This window comes from Ambystoma mexicanum, chromosome 7q (assembly GCF_040938575.1).
Source record: "Ambystoma mexicanum isolate Mex_15411 chromosome 7q, UKY_AmexF1_1, whole genome shotgun sequence".
NCBI lineage: Eukaryota > Metazoa > Chordata > Amphibia > Caudata > Ambystomatidae > Ambystoma > Ambystoma mexicanum.
The window spans coordinates 1045979382-1046001429 of record NC_090941.1 but is presented as its reverse complement, the minus strand read 5'-3'; the positions used below and the strand labels follow the sequence as shown (position 1 = coordinate 1046001429).

General features: G+C 47.1%; 1 protein-coding gene across 1 annotated transcript in view; it reads left to right on the top strand.

Annotated features, from left to right (window-relative positions):
- Window positions 1-5790: 5790 nt before the first annotated feature.
- The window catches only part of LOC138528131 (olfactory receptor 51G2-like), a 102981-nt gene continuing 86723 nt past the window's right edge, over window positions 5791-22048 (top strand). The window contains exon 1 of the mRNA XM_069639583.1: window positions 5791-6065. Within this exon, the coding sequence (XP_069495684.1) occupies window positions 5791-6065 (275 nt within the window). The remainder of the gene's footprint in view (window positions 6066-22048) is intronic.

The window sequence follows — 22048 nt, the reverse complement described above, 5'->3', positions numbered from 1 at the left end:
AACCTGCTAGCTGTTCATCTCGCTGAGTTTGTTGATTTAGTACAGTATGCTTATGCTTCATAGTATTTGTACAGCGGCATACGTATGGAACCTACTGTACCGTTATTGCAACCGTATTATGTTGATGTATTATAACATGCTTCCCATATCAAATTATGTATCTTGATACATGTAAAGAAACTTCCTGTACCGTAATTGTAACCTACAAACTTGCGCCCAGATACCTCCGGTTCGGGTGCGCTAAATAAATAAACAAATAAATAAATAATTATACTTGTTCTTTTATAACACGCTTAATACTGGAGACCAGTTTCTAAGCGCAAGACCGATATTCGAACCTGTGTTGCTCTGCGTTGACTTGCTTCCAAGACCCCTAAGAATAGGGAACGGGAGAGAACCACTAGACGAGGGTTGCTGAAATTATGCAGTAACAAAACAATTGCAGAAGTATAGAAAAATCTATTGAAAATGACAGAGTGAGAGGTAAGCAAGCCTAAGATGGCCACACCATGTTGACCAGGCCCAGTCTCTTGCATTGCTTTGGGGCATTCCTTATTATTATAGTTGAAAATTGAACCCGTCTACCCCACAACTGGAAGAACGCTTCTATCATATCTGTGAAGGGGCATTGCCTCCAACAGATCTCTGAGACATTTTCACATTGCCCTCCCACCCCCCAGATTGCTGACTTGCCAATGAATGGCATTGCAACAATGTCAAGAAGAACAGCCCAGAAGTATATCAAGAACTACCCTTCTCAACATTTCAGGAAATGCATATACTTCTAAGACTAAATCAGTTACCATGCCTCACAGTGCTGGGACCAAGCTTAGACCTGGCCCTGGCCCTGGCCCTGGAGAACCGCAGTTGGCGCATATGTAAAAAAGTTGGACAATTGGAAACCATAAGGCATCTTCTAATGAATTGCGCTAAACAAATGATGCTAAGATGTGCTATATTCGATACGTTTCTATATACATATGACAATATCTTAATGGATGAATTCAGGGTGTGCTGCTTGACTAGTTGTTCTTAATTATTGTGGCGGATCATTTGAATGAAAAAAAATGCTTACATCAATAATAGGAATATTTTAAAAGTTGTTTGTCTTTTAAATGAAAAACTTTACATTTGCATTTCAAATTGTGTATTTACAACTGTGTATAAAGTTATATTTGAACTATGTAACATTTGAATAAAAAAGAAAAATTAGAAAAAGATTGTCTAATTAACTCATATGCCAGAGAGATTACGGAGGAGACAATTACCCTCCATTTAAAGCTGAACTACACCTGTTGTCAATCCTCTCCAACTTGAATTTGCTTATAAAAAAAGATTCAGGGCACAGGAGGAACGATTTCCCTCAAGGCCTTCATATTTGAAATCCAGCATTCTAAGAATGAATTTGCTTCCAATGCGAATGGGACCCAGCATGAATAATTTGACCTTCTTTTTAAGTCCTTCTAACTTTAACCAGCTCTGGTATGAAGAAGCCACGCCCTGCAAACAAAGTCTCAATAGTAGCTCACATAAGGCCAATGGTGCGGCTTTGGTGTAGGTTGGGCACTTGGTTAAAGAGGCTAAGCGTTGTATTCCTGCTTAGTGTAAATCTTTTTCTGCCTTAATCCTTTCTAATTTAAAAATACAATTACATTGGATTCATTTGTTCGCTGGTCTCTCAGTCCTTTCTGTACCAATGTTGAGCCTTGATCGGATCAGGCTCCTGTGTCTTTCTCTTCTCCTCGAACTCTGGTTCGAAGAGGTTTCATGCTTTCTCCTATCTGATACTTTCTTTGGAAAAGCCTTGGATACTTTGGGGCTTCTCCTGTTTTTACTCCTTTCTGGGGGCAATTTGGGTTTGTTCCTCTTCTTTGGTATTAGGCTGATATGCTTGTCCTGACTCTTCCTTTTTTCTTCCATTGTTCTAAATGATGCCTCCAGATTCTCGTTATGCACAATTATTTTGTGAATTCTCCCCTCAAATGAACCTTTCTCTTTTCTCCAACAATTCTTGACCCTACCTTAGTTGGAGGGAGATCATGTTCAGAGTCTTCGACCGTGTATGTACTTAAGTCCACTAAGACCGCTAAGGTAGCGGCTTCTTCGTCTTCTTTGCTTTCTTCTGAATGTTTTCTCTTCCTCATAGTTTTGATTTTTTTGCGGTTGCTCGCTGGCTGTGTTAGCCTTCCCTATTTTACGCTTGGCCACGGTTACGCATCTTGGGTGTTCGGGGGCATTGACTACTTTAAAAATCACAACAGGAGACTCGTTTTTTTGGGAGCATTGGCCCGTCTTTGCATCACTTTTACCGGCGGTCTTGGGTCTTTGGTCGAAGAATCTCTCAAGCTCGTGTTGTTTTTTTCCACTGTTCTGACGATGATGCTTCCTTCCTGAGTTCGCATTTGTCGAAAGTGAAGGTATTTTCAGTTGGTCAAAGTTGACACACCCGTAATCTGACACACTGTCTTTCTTTCCTTGGTCCAATTGGTCGGTTGGTTTCGGGATTAGTGATCCCCCTTCTGAAGTTCGTTTGCAACATCTTCTTTGACCCCCAGCCCTTTCCCATGACCAGGGGATGTTTCTCTCTCTATGGTCACTTTGGTTTCCGGTATCCCCACCTACATGTCAGCTTTGCAGGATGTCCCCTGCTCCCTTGTGTTCTCCTTTCTTTCTATGCTGATCATTAGTTGTTTTTGTAAATAGGACAGTTTTTTGTGTATTAGCGCAATAAGCATAGTTTGATCTCTCAATGTTTCATTCAGCGCTTCATACAGCTTGCTGAAAGGCACAAGCGCTGTCATCATAGTCGACATTATAGCCATTAGATCAGGCTTTTTTTGAGGTGTTTCCGTGACAACGCTTTGTGATTGCTCCCGTAGTCTTCTTAAGCGAAGGGGGGAGTCAGGAGCCTCAGGTGATCTTGTTGTTTTATCTTGTTGCTCTAGATTTTTTTGAGTTGCCATGGTTTGCCATAGTGAGTTATTGTCTTTTTCGCCCTTTTGAGGACCTGTTTTTGCTTTCTGATTGGCAAAACTCTCCAGGATGTTTACATTCTGGGGGGAGTTAGGTGCAGTCAGGCTGAGGATATTCCCGCTGCCCTTTGTTCCCCAAAGGTTACCCAAGGTTTCTCTTGCCACGGCTGTAGTTGAAACCCTGGGCTCCTGCCCAGATATTGGAGATTGGGGTGGGACTAATGTTGAGACGGCTGGTGATTTCCCATAGTGCCATCTCAGTGGCATTGAAGTTTTCTCCGGTATTCGTATAGCCTCCTCTTGGAAGAGAGGCATATTCACCGCTAAGTGAGAGGAGTCTTCCACTGCCTCCCCTCCCTCTAACAACTCAGCATCCGAAATTTCGTTAGTTAGGAAATCCGTATTTAAGCCCTTTTTAAAAAAAAGGTTTGTTAGGGGAGTGCACAAGCCTTCCTTGTTCATGTGCATTGAAAGGCTCTTGTGACTTGAACCCCTATAATAGGGTTTCCTTTGAAGTTTACCCACCTTCATTTTTTTTTGTGTCAAAGTCACTGTTTTTACGTTATTTTTTGGTAATTTCATGCCGTCGACGATGGGACGGACCTGGCAAATAGCGTTGTCGGGTCCAGTGATTACCTACTCACTGGGCCTTTCTCAGATTCCCCTCAGAGATTCGTTCGCGTTGAGGCCACACTGGCTTGCTCCTGTTGCCTTGTCCGTTGTCACTGGGGTTAAACGCTTCTGATCTCCCTCCAATGCAAGCTACCTCCCCCACTCCCAGATGTCTAGTGGGTTTGGCAAGTCCCATCCCCCGCAAGCTCCTAGCCCCGTGTTCTCAGGTTGAGCCCTCTCCTCGGGAGAATTCGATGGCGAGTTCAATTCCGGGTTCTGTCTTCCCATGTGTATCTCAATCTCCACTGTTCACAGTTGTGGTAGTGCGGGGGGAGGTGAGTCCATTACTGGGATTACAATCCATAGGTCCTCATCTGCTACACCCAGATCTGCTGGGGTTACCTCCAGCTCTTGTGCGCTTGATACATTTGATGGCTCCATTTGCCCATCTTTGACTGTCAATTTAAGTTTATGAGTGAATAGATCCAAAGCTTGTTTTCTCTTGAGCTGCACAGAGGCTGGATTTGCCTGACTCATGCTTTCCATACTCCCGTTGCGGTCCGTTTCATTCCCTTTAATCAACCTTCCCTCGTCGCTCACCGCCAGCGAGTCAGTTAGATCTACGCTCGGCTCCTCTGTACAGCCATCGCAGAGCTGTTCCCTCCTCTGCTCCTCCTCCCCCTCACACACCCTCCTCGGTCCAATGACAGCTCCACCTCAAACATCACGGGTGCCCCGTTGTCCACCTGGAAAGCAAACACAGGGCTTACCGAGTGCTGAGATGTCATAGGTATCGAGGGGGCGCTCAGGACCGATTTTGAGGTTATGTTTGAGTATTTACTGTTTGTTAGTCTTTGTGGTAGGACGCGAGACAGTCTGCTTCTCAGCTCTGGAATGGATAGCGCAGGGAGGACCATGCAAGGCAAGGACTCCACCTTCTTCTTACCTGCACTCTCTACCTCCTCAGCTATTCCAAGCATCTCGGCACTCGCTCTTTCCAGCTGGCCAAGTCCCTCGCGATTGGGACAGGCTCTCCATAGGCGGCACTCCTCAGGCCCTTCCGCTGGCTCTGCTGTCCTGCCTGTCATGACTGCAGGACTGCAGCACTCAGCAACCACTCTGCGGCCGCTTCAAAGACAAACTGGGTTTTTAAGCTGGATCCACCCAGTCAGCCTGTCAGCATAGACAGAGAAGGCAGACTATGTTCAGGAACACACAGGTAAAGGTGTGACTGCAGGACTGCACCACTCAGCAACAACTCTGCGGCCTCTCCGCGGCCAAACTGGGTTTTTAAACTGGATCCACCCAGTCAGCCAGTCAACATAGACCGAGAAGGCAGACTCTGTTCAGGAACACATAGGTAAAGGAGTGACTGCAGGACTGCACCACTCAGCAACCACTCCTTTTTCTATTCCCAAAGAATTGCCCTCTCTGTGAGTAGGAGGGATTTTGTCATTGGAAAACCTCAGGAGAAGTGTGTTGTCTCAATTCTGAGCCTGCTCCTCTGTTTTAAGAGATGGACAAGCAATATCTACCTCGAAAGGCACTGTCAGATTCCCATGATAAACAAATATTTGTAGGCCTACGTTGTTGACATGCCTCATTAGATTTTCCTAAAAGAGTGACCAAAAAGTCTGCCCGAAGTAGAGTAGAGGTTGGATTCAGCTAATCCATTGAGCTCATGACTACATTTTAACAATATCCCCTTTCTTCATTTATGAGCTATAGAGTTATTGGCATTTCTTAAAATACTTATGGCCCAATATGCGCTGATTGTAATTGTAATTGTTTCTTTGTAAAGCGCTTATATACAAATGAAGTGCTTCAAAGTGCTTCAAGGCGGGAAGGGAGCAAGGGGGTAGCGTCATCATTCTTAGGCCTTTAAGATTCTGAATGATCTAACAACAATATCTAGCATACGAGGCCAGGGCATTTCTACTAGTATAAGTGTGGGACAAATAGTGGGGGGAAAAGTGGGGAGGGGAGGGAGAGGAACATACAAGATATACAAGGTTGGTAATCAATGTGCCTATGCATGCAGGCAGAGCAAGCTAGGGAGGGGAGATTGAGGAAGACAGGACAGACAAACATGCTAAACCTAGTACATTCGAGGTCGTGCAAATGCGCAGACAGAAGTGTGAGGGAGGGGGCAAGGGTGCCTGATCCAGCAGGGTCCAGGGTTAAGTGCAGAGTGGGTGCTACTCTCATGGAACGTATTCCGAGTGCAGCAATGCAAGGCAGAGTGCAGAACCCCGGAGCAAGTGCAGGACTGGTGGGGGAGCATGGAACCTGTGAGGATCTGGAGGTGCACCAGGCGACTAGTCAGCTGACTGAACAGGTTGGGGATGAGAACCACAGAGGGAAGCAGGAGAGTAGAGAAAGGAGTTTAGCAAGGGAGAGGGAGAGAGAAAGAAGAGAAGAGGAATGTGTTGAGGAGTTTCCAGAATTTAAGGAGGTCCGGGTCAAGACAGAGATATGCAGGTAGGCTGTTCCAGATGGAGGCACCTGCAGAGGATAAGAATCTACCTCCAAATCTCAGTTTGGAAAAGCAGCTCATCCACAGAGAGTTGGATGAGGCCGAGCGGAGGGCTCTGGAAGGAGAGTATTTAGTTAGAGAGCATTGTAGATAGCAGGGGCCCCATCTCAGATTCTAGAACTGTCTCTGGTGCACTACTGTGGGTCTCTTCCTTTGTCTCCTCACCTGTGTCTCCTGTGGATTCCTCCGGGGACTCTTCTTTCTTCTTTCTTCGTTGGAGTGTTGATCTCTTACTCTTTCCCTTCTTCTGGAAGAGATAAGGGCCAGTTACCCTGGAGGCCACTTTGCCGACTAAGCAATCTGCCTGGCAGTGGGGACTCCGGGGAGCCAACCCCAATTCAGGGAAAAGCTGTAAGGCAGAACAACCCTGGTTTTGACGTTCTTGACCAACAAAGAGTCTTGTAGGCTTGTGTTCCCAAACAGATGGTTTCCAAGGATCCAGACGTAGGAAGCAGATTCCAAAAAGGTAAGCGTTCCAGGAAAAAGAGTGTCTAATGCTTCATATGGATGGAAGACTTAAGCAGGACTGCAGTACCCAGAAGGCAGTACGGTGAATTCACGGAACCAGATAAGGACCTGGTAAGTTAGGAATACGGAGAAAGGCACAAGCAGGGAAAAGGGAATCCAAGTAAGGGAAAGAGTAGGGAGAAACTGCAGTGGGAAAGACACTAAGCAAGAGAAGCACCCTGGACAGTGACGAGATGCTGGGAGAGGGTGGAGAGAGAGCAGAACCGGGCTGTGTAAGCCACAGGAAGCGAAAACCAAGCAGTGCTGCAGGCTCTGGAAAGACCAAGAGAGAGAGCGCAAGGGTACTGGAGGAGCCGGGACCGAGGGAAAGCAAGGGGAATTAAAAGAGTAGCAAGGGTAGTAGCAAGATTATGGAGCGTCTAGACTCGAACACAGCTGAGTTGCAAATCACCTGCACGATGCACTGTTCCAGTGATAAACATGGTAGCAGCCATGTTGGGAGGAGTCTAGACCACTAGATGAGGTGCTGACGTGATCAATGAAGCCTCCATCGCTTCCATAGTCTCCACGGCTGATTCACGACACCCCGGCCCCAGAAAGCTTTGTGGACTATGCAGAGGGACTTCAACTTGATCCTTGCAGCCACTGGGAGACAGCGGAGGGATTTCAGCACCAGTGAGATGCAGTCCCTGGGCTTGAGGCAAGGATAAGCGTTGCAATTCTCTTCTGGATAAGTTGAAGAGGTCGAAGAGTAGAGGTGGGAAGATTGAGAAAGAAACTGTTGCAGTAGCCCAGTCTAGAGAGAACCAGGGCTCTGGAGACAGTGAGCCTCTGGGGAAGGTCATTTCCTGTGGATCAAATTCATGTCCCACATTCGTGGCTTCTTCTGACAAGTCAAGTCTTTTCACCAAGTGGACAAACATGGTCAACAACATATCCTGATAAGTAATAATAATAATAATAATAATAATAATAATAATAATAATAATAATAATAATAATAATAATAATAATAATAATAATAAAAATTTGTTGTTTATATATCGCTTTAACTTAAAGCCCTTTACATAGGACATATTTACATACATTTCTTTTATTACTCAATCGAAATTGTAAGCCACAAATTGACTACTCCTCTAGTAATGTCCTTCCCATACCTTGAAAAGTAAACAACAGTCACAGAATCCACCACTGGAGTGACAGACATTAAAAGTAATTTGGGACTGTGCCATTTTATCTTCATGTTGTACCTGTTGGCATAACACAAGCCCCCACTGGAGTATCGCCGATTCTCGTGTGATAGGTTGTGAAATTGACTTAAAGTCAAACTTTGACTTGCCTAGACAACCTTGGAGACCTGATATCATTTCTCCAGGTCTGTGTTCCCATCATCATCATCTCTTTTACCCATGACGCCAAGAGAAAGATCTTCCTCTACAGGGTGGTCCAACATGAATAAAGGCAAGGCATCAATACATGTGTCCCCCGGTGACCTATTAAAATCTAGTTTAGCTCTTCCAGCAGCTGGTCACCCCCATGGCCAGTGGCTCTATTTCCTTACACTAAGCCTATCCAATGATATTCCGACTCTCCCTTGGCTGTGGGATCTTCGGGATGAGGAAATGTGCTGCATGTTGCCTACTCATTCACAGAATGTGTGTTCTTAACTGAGGATTTACCATGCATAGAAGACATGATCCTAACCTTGCATGATGGTGCCCCGTATCCCACCGTCTGTGTGTTTGCCAAAACACATTAAAGTCTGTACTCATGCATTGACTTCGTCATTTAACACATTGAGCCTCATTACGAGGCTGGCGGTAGCAGTGCCTGTAGTACAGGCACGGCTGCAGCTGGTATCCATTTTTTTGCGGCACCCACGAATGGGCAATTACCGGGTCATGCCGAGTTAGGCGGACCCAGTAATTGCCCATTCGCGGGTGCCGGTAATAAGGGACTCTCCATCCCCATTCAGCCCCATAGGGCTCAAGGGGAATGGGGAGGGTGATAGCACCGGTACCGTTGATAACGGTACCGGTGCTACCATCATGTTCTGCTCATGGGTGCCGGTACGGCCACCAGGTCAGACCTGGTGGCTGCAGGGGCACCTGTGAGCAGAACTCCTAGTATAGTATAGCAACAGTGCCAGTAGCGATACAGGCGTCGTTGTTGCCTCACCGCCATACTTGTAATGAGGCCCATTATATGCTGCAGGGTGAAATGAGTTGCTTTCCTCAACCTCTCTGCCAAGCCAATCACTTTTCTTGAAGTCGCCGTCAGTCTTGAAGGTTTTCCATAATCCTCGCTCATTGAGCGTGCAAACAAGCCATCCTTCTGTCTAATAGACTCTCAAAGCCCGATGCTGACATGCGCGTAGAATGCAGCGTAATGCCTTTGAAGGAAAATACTAAACCGGTAAAGGGTAAAGGAGAACGGAATTCTGGGAGCAATAAATGTACATGTTTGTTGGTGAATTTTCTTTCGTACACTTTCAATTTTCCCACTGCTGTTCAAAAATGTGCAAATTCCAGGGAGGGTGTGCAACACTTGCTGTTTATCTGTCCCACATATTCACGGATCAGGCAAAGACAGCTGAGGCCATGCCTGCTAAATCACAGGATTAGAGACTTCCAAGCAGCATGCATCGAAGGATGCCATTTTTCAGTGGCCCGTTTCATACGGAAAGCATTGAACAAAAGGAACCCAGGATCGCCATGCTATAGATTACCCAATAGCTCAGCAATACAATTGTGCATACAATGAGCATGAAATGAGTTTGTTTTGTTGAACACTTGATGAGTCAATGGATGCCATCAAAATTGGGAAGATGACAATGGGGCCAATACATGGAAAAGTGTGCTTTTTTCCCCGCACAGAGAACGACATTGCCTGGGTCTGCGCGCAGAGTATAAAACACTTGCCCTGCGTATTTATGAAATTTCTTGCACAAAGTAACCGTATATGCAAGTTGCGGCTCGAACGCCCCCGTCATGGCCCAATGCAAAGGAAAAACAGCCAGAAGAGCTACCTTTACGTGCTTCAAACAGTGCGTGTGTTCTCTTGCAAGTGTCCCTGCATCTCAGGGAACCTGCCCAGGATCCTCTGTAACTGTTTGCGGCACCCCGACAACATGCGTACAATGTATCGTAACTCAGGTAAAACTCTGAAAATCTAAATTCAAACACCTGTAAGCCGTTCATGCACCACACTACACTGCATATGTGCAACCCTAACTACAGTCGGTTCCAAGAATGAGTACACGCAACCTTAAATGCGACATGCAAACCCACCTCCGTGCTGCGATTCCTATGCACAAATGTACTTACGCCTGCCTCCGGGTGGCGGAGTGATGGAAGAATTTGCATGGGAATTTTGAAGGCGAGAGGTTGCGCAATCACATACCTGTGGCCCATCCCTCGTAACGCGCACTTTTTCACTTGTTCTTCCCCATTTGCTGAGTTCTGCCCCCTACTCCGCCCTCTGAGCAGGCCTCGCCCACACTCTGCTTAGTGTCTTGTGCAAGGCACTCAACCGCTCGCAGAGACATGCAGAGCCTGCGCGAGGTCCAAGCAAGTCAGGAAAAAGTGCCATACAGTTGATTCCAGGAATCAACAAACAGGGTTTTGCATGCAGAATGGCATGCCAATCCCCGATTTTCCATGCAGATAATTCAAGGAATCATACCCAATATGTTTAGTTCTACCACAAGAATATATATAGTCATTCATGATAGGTAACTGGATTCATTTTAAAAAGACGATCATTGCATCAACGTCATTATTGTACATTTGCTCTTGGGTTATGTTTACATAATCTGAATTTCCAATTGATTGTATGCGTGTTTGAAGTCTGTATTATTAAATTTAGTTTGATTCTCTTTTGATACACTGCGGTATGAAATTTGAATTTAAGTATATTTATGTGCTTTTTTGACACGTGTCGAATAAAGCTTGACTCAACTTGAAAAATAAAGGAAAAGTGAAACCATAATAGGTTTCCATGCCATGCCATAGCATGTAATGCCACAGGCAAAAGTGAAATCCTGAGCAAAAAGCAGATGGCTGCAAACTCTCAATGTGGTTAAGAACCACTGAACAGGTTATCATGTAGTGTTCTTTCGGGAGAGGGGCGCCTGCTACCTTTTTTGTATTTTTGGAAGGAACGTGGGGTTGGTCACCCTAAGTTACCTGGGGGCAACCAGACGTGGACTCCCTGCTCACTGTGCTTAGAGAGGCACAGCTTCACCTCACTGATGAGGCCCACCAAGGCTGAAACACGTGTATGGGGTTGCTGTTGATACTCTTGTTCAGAGAGGAATTGCCATAGCATTTTGGTGCTGGACTGCCCTTGTGGACGGGACAAAGACTGATGTGCAATTGGATATTTCCCATCTGTGAAAGGTACAGTGAGCAAAAAGCAGATGGCTGCGAACTCTCAATGTGGTTAATAACCACTGAACAGGTTATCATGTTGTGTTCTTTCGGGAGAGGGGCGCCTGCTACCTTTTTTGTACTTTTTACAGGATATGCTGTCCTCATGGCAAGACTAAAAATCTGGTCATGAAATGCATGTACTATTTAGATTCATCTTTCCAATGGTCATATTTGAACATGGCTTGGTACTCGAAGGACCAATACGAATGAAAGGACAACCAACTTATCATAACATATCCTGCAAGGAAAACTCAGCCTTTCAACCTCACATTGCCGATAAATGAGTACCAACTTCGATTTGGTAATATTGCATGTAACTATGTTCTATGTAAAGCACTTTGGACAAAGCGCTCTATAGATGACTTATCATCATCACCATTTAAATTGACCTAAGACCTGAAGATACATGAGCAAAGGATTGTTAGGCTGCAACCATAAATCCTTACATATAAGGATTCTCTCTTTATAAATTGAGGCCAGCAGTGTTACCTTTTTACTGTGATGTCCTTCTGGAAGTAGGGTGGAGTAGGTAGTATCAGCTTTACTCTCATTCAGATTTTTTGCTGCAAATCTGTTCTAGACATGGGTTGTGACGAAACCTTGAAGCCTCTGCTGCTCTTATCCAACCCAGTATTTATAAATCAGGAAACAGTGGTCGTGGGTTCTGTCCTACCCTTATTTTTTCTGTGGTAGGTTTTGATTACTAATTTTGAATGTGTAAAGACTGTGCTTTATGTATCGGTCACTGTAATTCAAGGGTCTGCAACCTGAGCTCTATAGATGTTTTGGGCTATGACTCCCATGATCCCTCACCATCAACTATGTTGGTTAGGGAGGATTGGAATTGTAGTCCAAAACATTGGGAGAACCAAAGGATGCAGACCCCTGCTCTGACTCGTAGACTATTTGTTCAGGTTATTAGATATTTCCATGAGGACGTTTCATTGTGTTTATGACAGTTGTGCCAACATGTGTTTCTCTGCTAACAGTTTCATCAGGACTCTATATTGATGATTAACTAGTTTTGTTTGCATATGACATAATTTTGGCTAAATCAATGTACTATTTACTTGATAGTCACATTGAGCTTTAAAATACGAACTAGTGATGTTTAAAGGCGTGTTTCACGGTGTTTAGTCTGAATGCAGGCCATATGTCAGTAGACTACAACCGTGGCTCATAGTCGGCACACTGTGATGGGGTAGTAGTTGGTTAGAATTGATATAACTGCGGGTCTGATCTAATCTGAGACATTGCCTAGGATTCAAGTCAAACACGCCTGCACACTTAACTAAATAGACCACACGCCTTGACTTCTGAATTATGATTAACCATGTACCTTGAACAACTAGTACTCGCTTAAAACATACATGGATACTTCACCAAATCTTAAACAACTCGATGATCAATTGCCTATCAGAGTTTACACCTGAAAGATTAATAGGTATTATAAATGGCAAGACAATTCCTTAATGCTTTTGCTGTAATGTCACTAGTTAATTTAAACATTATTTTGCTTACTACCAAACATCTACTTTATTTGGATCTTCCAGAGAATATCAATAATCAAAAAGAAATCCATGCTCGGAATTCATATTTTTGTGGCATGATCCATTGACCAATACAGAGGAAAACGCAGTGATTTAGTATTTTGCACAGTAGCAAGATACCGAACCTGCCATCAATGGTAAAGCAGCATTCCATTTAATTATAACTGAGAGAAGACAACAAACCACAGCATTTAAAAAGGGGGCCACCACCTAAAGACCTATTCATTCATGGATAGTTTGGAAATCTGCAATTAAGATCTGTGATTATAGTTAATACTAAATAGCACCCAGCAAGAGGGATCCAACCAAACAGCTCGATCCAATGCGGGTGAGAATGGAGAATAAAAGCCCACATTCAGATGGAGCTGCTGGATCCCTTGCACTATTGGTGCCATTGTCAGCCACACCCTGGTGCCTCCTTTTTTCCACCCACTGGCAAAATTCCCTCTGAGCCTGCCTACACCTGCCCTCTGTTAAGCAGAATCATATGCAGTACCCTTTAGGAACACCACACACAATTAAGACTACAAGTGTAAGTCCTATTTCACCTTTGGTACAAGCCTGTACTACACAGTAAAATGGTAGCAATGGCTGAGCAGCCAGGCTCATCTCAAGAGTAAATAAAGTGAGCAGTACAAGAGGTCACACAACAGACAGCAATTACTATGGTTCAAACAAACACTGATTCAATGTTTCTGAGTAAAAGAATGTACATTTAATGACACCATCAGTTATAAAACAGTTCACTATTATAAAGCAGCAGAAAATCGCAATCTTAATACACTACAATAACAGCCAATCAATTCTGGACAAGTTAGGCTCAAAATGAAGTGTGAGCAAAATTGCACTCCAGCAATTTAAAAGGGAGAAAAGACAAGGTTATTCAAAATCAACAACTCCAACAAGTTATAAGCAGGGCTATCTAGGAAAGCCTACTACAACGAGCATTGAAGTCAATAGGCCTGGGCCAATGGTTCAGGGTATTTGCAGAGGATCACACAGTTTAGAATAGTTTATGGTTAAGTCTTTGCCAAGAGTTCAAAACAAAGTTGGTCAGAAGAAAGGTTATTCAAAGGAGAAGAGAAGGAGAATCCTTCGGAGAGGCGAAGGATTTCAAGCACTTTCACCGTGGCCGGACGGAACGAATGACTGGATTTTCACAGTACCTTAAATGGAGAAGAATGCTGTAGCTGAGGCAGTTGTTCCTGGCAGTTCCTGCAGGCTCACGATTCCTGAAGCTTCAGTCGTGGTGACGATAAGGAAGACGTCTGGAGGGTCCTGCACTGCCCAGGGATGAAGCAGACAGCAGAGCAGAACGTTGATTAAAGGTGCTCTCCTTAAAACCCAAACAGGTTCTGTTCCTCCTGGCTATCCGGTTCACTGCGGCCATGGACAGCAAATTTGACCAGGAGAGGGAGGCCGGCGTTTGGTGTTTGGCGTGCTGGTTGGTCCCACCAGGCTCAAGGGAAGAAGATTCCTTGCAGATCTTCTCTGTTATCAGAGTTTCGGGTGATTCGGACCAGCAGCAGGGCTTCACTGGGATGTCCAGTAGTTGCAGCAGTCCTCTTCCTTCAGCTTCTCGTTGGCTGTCTCGATCCAGTGGCAACTCTGCCTTCCAAGTCCCAGACACCTGCTTTTAAGCAGTTTTCCCCCATTCACACAACCTGGCTGTCAATCACCCAGCAGGCTGGCTGTCCTGGCAGGACAGCCACCTAGCCAATCAAACTAGAGTGTGACTTGAGTCTCCAAGGAGACCCTGTGCAGGGGGCCTCAAACCCTTCCCTCACATCCTGTCCACCCAGACACTCAGGCGCCTAAGGAGGGCTTCTGTGCAGAAGCCCGCCAAAGGACGGCGAACAAAGGGACCAAACCAAAACATGAGAAAAACCTTTATAAAAATAAATGGTGAATAAACCCGACCGGAACCAAATAAAATAAAAGGGGTCCAGTGGGTTAGAGTTTGAGGCTACCACCATAGTCTCTAACAGTACCAAGGCTATTTTCATAGCCCGCGGTAGAATACAAATGGTAGATTCCACAGCCACCAGCCAAATTTCAGAGAAAGGGGAATGAAATAATGTTCCATGAGAATTAGACAGAAAGGGACTACTATTAACCCTTCCAGTACTCTATGGGAAGATAGGGTGTACTGGGTCTGTAGATTTAAAAAGACTAGTAAGGTCAATGGCAACTTTACATGTTCTGGGAAACAGTAGTCAGTAACAGAAAATTGAGTTTAAAGTGGGAAGTCTAAACAGACAACCATGTGTCACTGCACTAAAGGTGCTGTGTGACACACAGTAGAAAGATGATACCCATGGAGTGGGTGAAACTCCATAGTCCATGAGCATAAAAGTAAAACACATTTAAAATGAAAAGTTCAAAGCCCAAAAATAGAACAAAAAGAGCTGGAGGGCTCTATGGTAGAGGGAATGTAGCACTTGTGTGAGAAATCTCCCTAACACCTTCCTTACCTCTGCACCTTCGCTCCCAAACACTCCTTCCAGCACTTATCTCAACCTCTATGCTGCCAGCCGCAGTAATCTTCATCCCCACACCCGACTTCCATAGAAATCAATCAACAAGGGACTCGGCTGGAGTCCATGTTGCATCTCTGGTGGCCATTTTTCTTTGGGTAATCCTTTGCATTGATGAAGGGTTGCATGACCACCTGTGCCCCTTCATCAAAGTTTCCATTTTTTCAGAAAACATACCATGAACTCATCAAGCAAATGCCTTTAACACCCATGTTTGCGTGTGGGCTTCAATGTCAAAAGACCCCATCTGAACTGCTCGAAAGTGCAGTCGGTGTCTGGAGGCTGTCATGGTGCTATTGCTGTTTGGTGCTCCCTATGTTTTTTTTAGTCAAGAGGAATTCTCACCTGGATATTAAGAAGCTACACTTGTGGGAAGTGCATGCGAAGTGCAGGCATGTGCAGTTGGAATCTGGAAGCTGCCCTTGTACTATTTCTGCTTGGTGCTCCCTCTGGTTGTTTTCATGATGTGGAATACTCACCTGGATATTGGAGCAGAGCACTTTAAGAAGCTTGAACTGTGCAAAGCATGTGCAAAGTGCTAGAAAGTGCAGTCGGTGTCTGGAGGCTGTCATGGTGCTATTGCTGTTTGGTGCTCCCTATGTTTTTTTTAGTCAAGAGGAATTCTCACCTGGATATTAAGAAGCTACACTTGTGGGAAGTGCATGCGAAGTGCAGGCATGTGCAGTTGGAATCTGGAAGCTGCCCTTGTACTATTTCTGCTTGGTGCTCCCTCTGGTTGTTTTCATGATGTGGAATACTCACCTGGATATTGGAGCAGAGCACTTTAAGAAGCTTGAACTGTGCAAAGCATGTGCAAAGTGCTAGAAAGTGCATTCGGTGTCTGGAGGCTGCCCTGGCACTATTGCTGTTTGGTTTTATTATTGTTCAATGGATTTACAATGCAGTACAATGGGGTACACCTTTTGCCCTAAGACTAACTGGTTACTTCATGTATGCCTAAGGGACAAGCAGGTGGCAGCAGATACGTTTTGCAATTTTATGGTGTATTTTACTTTAGCCTTACCATGAGTACCGCGTTTGGCTACCTACTGCGTCTAGTGTCCAAACATTGCCATGCCACAAGGTTTTTCATTTGTCCCTTGGCCATCTTTTCGAAAATCCATATATGGACTTCCAGTGCCTGCGACAGCTGTGCTTTTTTGCGGACTATTGCAGGGCATTGTGTGTTTGCTGCAAGAATGGTATGCAGACATGAGCTGTGCCACCAGTGGTCCTGATTGGACCACTGCTGGGGTGTGTGTGAACAAGATCTTAGGTTGGCTAGTGGGAGATTTGGATGTTAGATTGCTTTTTGGATAAGAACAGGACCCCTGTCCAGCTGCAAGATGTGTAAGGAGACTGTGGACCCCCTGGCGACCAGCCTCTGCTGCTGTCCTGGAAGAGCCCTGTCTTGTAGGTGATCTCCAGAACTCCTGCGAATGAGCTTTGACCCTTAGAGTGTGGGGATCATCCCTTTTCGATGTCAGCTCAGAGTCCTGTGAAGAAGAGCCCTTAGAAGGGCCCCTGGATCACCCAGTGGTTGCCCAGTGGTTGCCCAGCTCAGAGTTTGGTCTACTGTGCTGCATACATCAACGTTCTTTGTCAAGGCCTGGATGTTTGGAGATCGACAGTTTGTACCACTGGCCAAAATTCATATTTCCAGCATCAAGGGGACCGGAGATAGGAGGCAAAGTCTGACCATGACATGTGTGTACTCCTGCATCGCTGTGCTTAGGTGGCCATCATCCAAAACAGCTTTTCTGCAGCTTGCCCTGTTCTGAGAGGGGCTCTGCAGTGAGTTTTCTTTCATTCGCTAACCTGAAGACCTTGCACCAGCATTTGTCACCGCCGAAGAAGTGCTTGAACCTGTAACCCCAGGACATCCGGACCATAGCTGAAGGTGGGAAAAGTAATGGTTGGACCCTCTTCAGAAGAGTTGTCAAGTCCTAAGAATAATTTGAGTATGGTGGGTGAGTTTAAACAATACTTACCTGAACCCACATCTCCCTTTTAAAAGTATGGTAACTTTTAGAAACTTTTGTAACAGTTTGACTTTGCCATTGCTTGCTGGCACAAGCATTCCAAAAATGGGGGACACTTTTATTAGCTATGATAACCTGTCCTCTATCCTTTGGAACTGTTCATTGAACCTCAGAAGCCCTCCATTAACGTTTTCCCATCTCATAAAACTGTGTGAAACATTGGTCAGCGTTTGGGCACAAGGCCCCATACATCTTAAAAATGGACTTTTAAACTTAGTATTGCATCTCTGTGTACCTGCAGTGCTGCATAGCACTAACTACTTGCAGGGGATTGTTATGTATTTTGCTCTACTTCAATGATTATGCATATGTATAATTTATGTAGTTGTGTGTCATAAAATTGCATGCTAGTAGTCATTTTTCATAGTGTTATACGGCCATAAATAAGTATTTTTATGACTGTTTTTGTAAGTATGTTTCTTGACTTTTCACTGTGTGTACTCATTGAGGGCCCCTTACCAGGCTCACCCCTGAGACTTAGCATTGACTACTCGGTTTGCTACCTTGAACTGGTTTGGCTACAGCTCCCAGAGTTGTCCCTGTCACTAAATTAGGCTGGCCTTCTATACATCTGTCCACCTGGCCAGAGTATAGAAAATCAGTCTTACCATTTGGTGTGCAGTGCTGAGGATCAAGAATTGGGTACCTCAGGTTGTCCCTGGTGATTTTTCTGGAGAACACTTACACAGTACACTATGATCTTTCATTGCCTTGTATTTGAATAGAGCTGCTGCTACTGCAGTTACTTTGGAAAGTTATGAGGAGGAGGAGGTTGACTCTTCTGAACTTTTGTCTGTAGCTATCTCAGAGGCTGGGGCCATTTTCTATCTGAAAAGGAAAGGCATCAGCTCAAGGAACAAGAGCTTGAGTTCAACTTAGCAAGATTGGACATTGAGAGAGGTGAGTGGCAGAAGGGCAGCGATGACCAGATGGAGCATGCCAAGTTACAGGCTTCACCATGTTCTTCTAGATTATCTGGAGATGTTTCTGGGTCCTCTTCACATCCAAGATTCCCAAAGGATCTGCTCAATGTGTCACGAGGTAAAGCATGACATAATTGATTGGCTTGTGAACTTTGAGAATGCATGTGAAGTACAAAGAGTGAATGATGCAGATAGAATTGCATGGTTACTGAGCAGACTGCCCCATTCTGGCTGCAGTGCCATTATGGAAATATCAAAAGCTGAGAGGCAAGATTTTGCAAAATGTAAGCAAACTCTCATCTTAAAGTTTGGGAAGACTCCTGCCCATTTCTTGAGGAGAATTCGAGTACAAGAAATGACATATGCTACTTTTGTTACAGACTCCTTCAGAGCGTTATCAATTAGCCACCTTTGAGGGCATGACTCACTTGGTCATGCTTGAGCACATTTTTGCCTCTTGATCCCCAGAGCCTAAGCAACATTTGGTTGACTCTAACGAGTTAAATCCTAAGGTATTAGAAATGTCTGCTGACTAATGGGTCTCACACAGAGTGTCCCATAACAACACGCCTGCTTGTAGTAAGCAGGAGGAGGAAAGGAAGCAGAACGAAAAAGAGGGTGAGGGTACAGATACATCTTTGTCCCATAAGGCCCAGCAAAGTTTTAAAAAAGGGAAAGTCACATGAGTCAGGTCACGGTAGTGGGACTAATCCTCCCAAGCATGAGAATGGATTCTCTAAGCCCCCCCACATGTGTCAAGACCCAGTGAGACTTGTTACACTTGTGGACCCAGTTACCACAGGAAGGGGGACCCCAAGTGTATGGATAATACCTTGGGGTCCACTCTGCAAGAATGGCCTTTTCTCAGCAAGAGAAAGAAGAGTTTGCAGGGGTGTCCTTCCCTTAAGATACCTTGCACATAGGTGAAGAATCTGAAGTTAATCTAGATTCCTTGGAACCTTTAATGCTGGAGCATCTGCTCCCATCCCAGTCGTGTCCCTTCGTCATGTTTCCTCTGAGATAGTGTTCAGGTAGCACGTGCATGCACCTCTACTTTTAGGAACACTAGGCCCGGTCCTACTGATTTATTTATAAAAAAATATTGTAGACCGTGCCACATGCCCGTGGGCCTGAGGACACGCACATACAACAAACAAACATACAGAACATTACAGAAAAACGGTCAGTCTGAAGTCCGTGGGTAAGCAGAGAGATAGCTGAAGCAATTAGTCAGGCGGTAGGCCGATTCATGGAACAATTAGCGCGGCGCAAGTGGGCAAAAACGTGCGAATCGCAGTGGAATAGCGAAAATCGCAGTGCAATTGCGAAAATCGCACGAAAAGCAGCGCACGTCGATTCATGGAAGGCCGTGCGCGAGAAAACCAGCGGATGTGCGATAAAAAAGTGCGCGGCGCACGTTGGCGCACAGGCCATCTAACAGCGTGCGCCAGGTCACAGCGAAAATCGCACAGGCCACAGCGAAATTCGCACATAGCGCGGCGCACGCAACAAAAGTAGGCGGAACACGGGCGTAACACTCGGAATGGGGAACAACTTGCCAAAACGTGGGCGTCACGGGGGAAGTACAGGGCACAAGTGCGCGGAACGCCCACACGCTCGCCTACAACACGTATTCATGGAATAGAATAGGGGAAAAAAGCGCACGCTCAAACCAGCGCACAGGCACAAACACGACCGCCACAAGAAAGCAGGCGGTAGCGTCTCTGCGGCTGTAAGAAATGTGCGCCAAAAGGTGCGCCAACAAATCGCACCTATATACTGCCATGATGAATGTCCCATACTGTGGCCCTCCAGGAAAAATGACGTGCAAAGGGGTACCCACAAACACGGACACCCGCTGACAAAAAATACGTGTGCGTGTATACCGGGGTGCGCGGGAAGTCTAACACGCGATTTCAGCAGGGTACGTGCATCACAGGGGTTCGCGTGAAGTTTCACACGCGATCGGGCCTGGGGGAGCGGGCTATGTGTATATCAGGGGTTCGCGTGAAGTTCCTCACGCGATCGGGCCTAGGGGAGCGGGCTACGTGTATTACAGGGGTTCGCGTGAAGTTCCTCACGCGATCGGGCCTGGGGGAGCGGGCTACGTGTATTACAGGGGTTCGCGTGAAGTTCCTCACGCGATCGGGCCTGGGGGAGCGGGCTATGTGTATTACAGGGGTGCGCGGGAAGATCCAGGGGTGCGCGGGAAGTTCCACACGCGAATAGCCTGGGGGCGCGTGTATTTCAGGGGTGCGCGGGAAGTTCCACACGCGAACAGCCTGGGCGCGTGTATTTCAGGGGTGCGCGGGAAGTTCCACACGCGAACAGCCTGGGCGCGTGTATTTCAGGGGTGCGCGGGAAGTTCCACACGCGAACAGCCTGGGCGCGTGTATTTCAGGGGTGCGCGGGAAGTTCCACACGCGAACAGCCTGGGCGCGTGTATTTCAGGGGTGCGCGGGAAGTTCCACACGCGAACAGCCTGGGCGCGTGTATTTCAGGGGTGCGCGGGAAGTTCCACACGCGAACAGCCTAGGCGCGTGTATTTCAGGGGTGCGCGGGAAGTTCCACACGCGAACAGCCTGGGGGCGCGTGTATTTCAGGGGTGCGCGGGAAGTTCCACACGCGAATAGCCTGGGGGCGCGTGTATTTCAGGGGTGGGCGGGAAGTTCCACACGCGAATAGCCTGGGGGCGCGTGTATTTCAGGGGTGCGCGGGAAGTTCCACACGCGAATAGCCTGGGCGCGTGTATTTCAGAGGTGCGCGGGAAGTTCCACACGCGAATAGCCTGGGCGCGTGTATTTCAGGGGTGCGCGGGAAGTTCCACACGCGAGTAGCCCGGGCGCGTGTATTTCAGGGGTGCGCGGGAAGTTCCACACGCGAATAGCCTGGGCGCGTGTATTCCAGGGGTGCGCGGGAAGTTCCACACGCGAATAGCCTGGGCGCGTGTATTTCAGGGGTGCGCGGGAAGTTCCACACGCGAGTAGCCCGGGCGCGTGTATTTCAGGGGTGCGCGGGAAGTTCCACACGCGAATAGCCTGGGCGCGTGTATATCAGGGGTGCGCGGGAAGTTCCACATGTGATTTGACAGTGTGGGTCCTCCCAGGTGTACCCTGTACACCATCCACGGCCCCTGCAGGCAGCCCACACCACAGGGGACTACCCTGCATCCCTGGTCATGTCCCGCAGGCAGCCCACCCACCATGGGCATGCCCCCCAGCAAAGGCACATGTCTCCTTGAACTAATGAACACCAACTCATGTCCCCCACCCCCCAGCACTGTGGGGCACCTGCCAGCAGGCCCCCACCCATGTCCAACTCATGTCCCCCACCACCCCCACCCCCCAGCAGTGCAGGGTCACCCTCCACCAGGCCCCCACTCATGTCACCCACCACCCCCACACCCCAGCAGTGCAGGGTCACCCTCCACCAGGCCCCCACTCATGTCACCCACCACCCCCACACCCCAGCAGTGCAGGGTCACCCTCCACCAGGCCCCCACTCATGTCTACCACCACCCCCACCCCCCAGGGTCAGCCTCCACCAGGCCCCCACTCATGTCTCCCACCACCCCCACCCCCCAGCACTGTGGGGCACCTGCCAGCAGGCCCCCACCCATGTCCAACTCATGTCCCCCACCACCCCCACCCCCCAGCACTGTGGGGCACCTGCCAGCAGGCCCCCACCCATGTCCAACTCATGTCCCCCACCACCCCCACCCCCCAGCACTGTGGGGCACCTGCCAGCAGGCCCCCACCCATGTCCAACTCATGTCTCCCACCACCCCCACCCCCCAGCCACCAGGGTCAGCCTCCACCAGGCCCCCACTCATGTCTCCCACCACCCCCACCCCCCAGCCACCAGGGGCACCCTCCACCAGGCCCCCACTCATGTCTCCCACCAGCCCCAACCCCCAGCCACCAGGGTCAGCCTCCACCAGGCCCCCACTCATGTCTCCCACCACCCCCACCCCCTA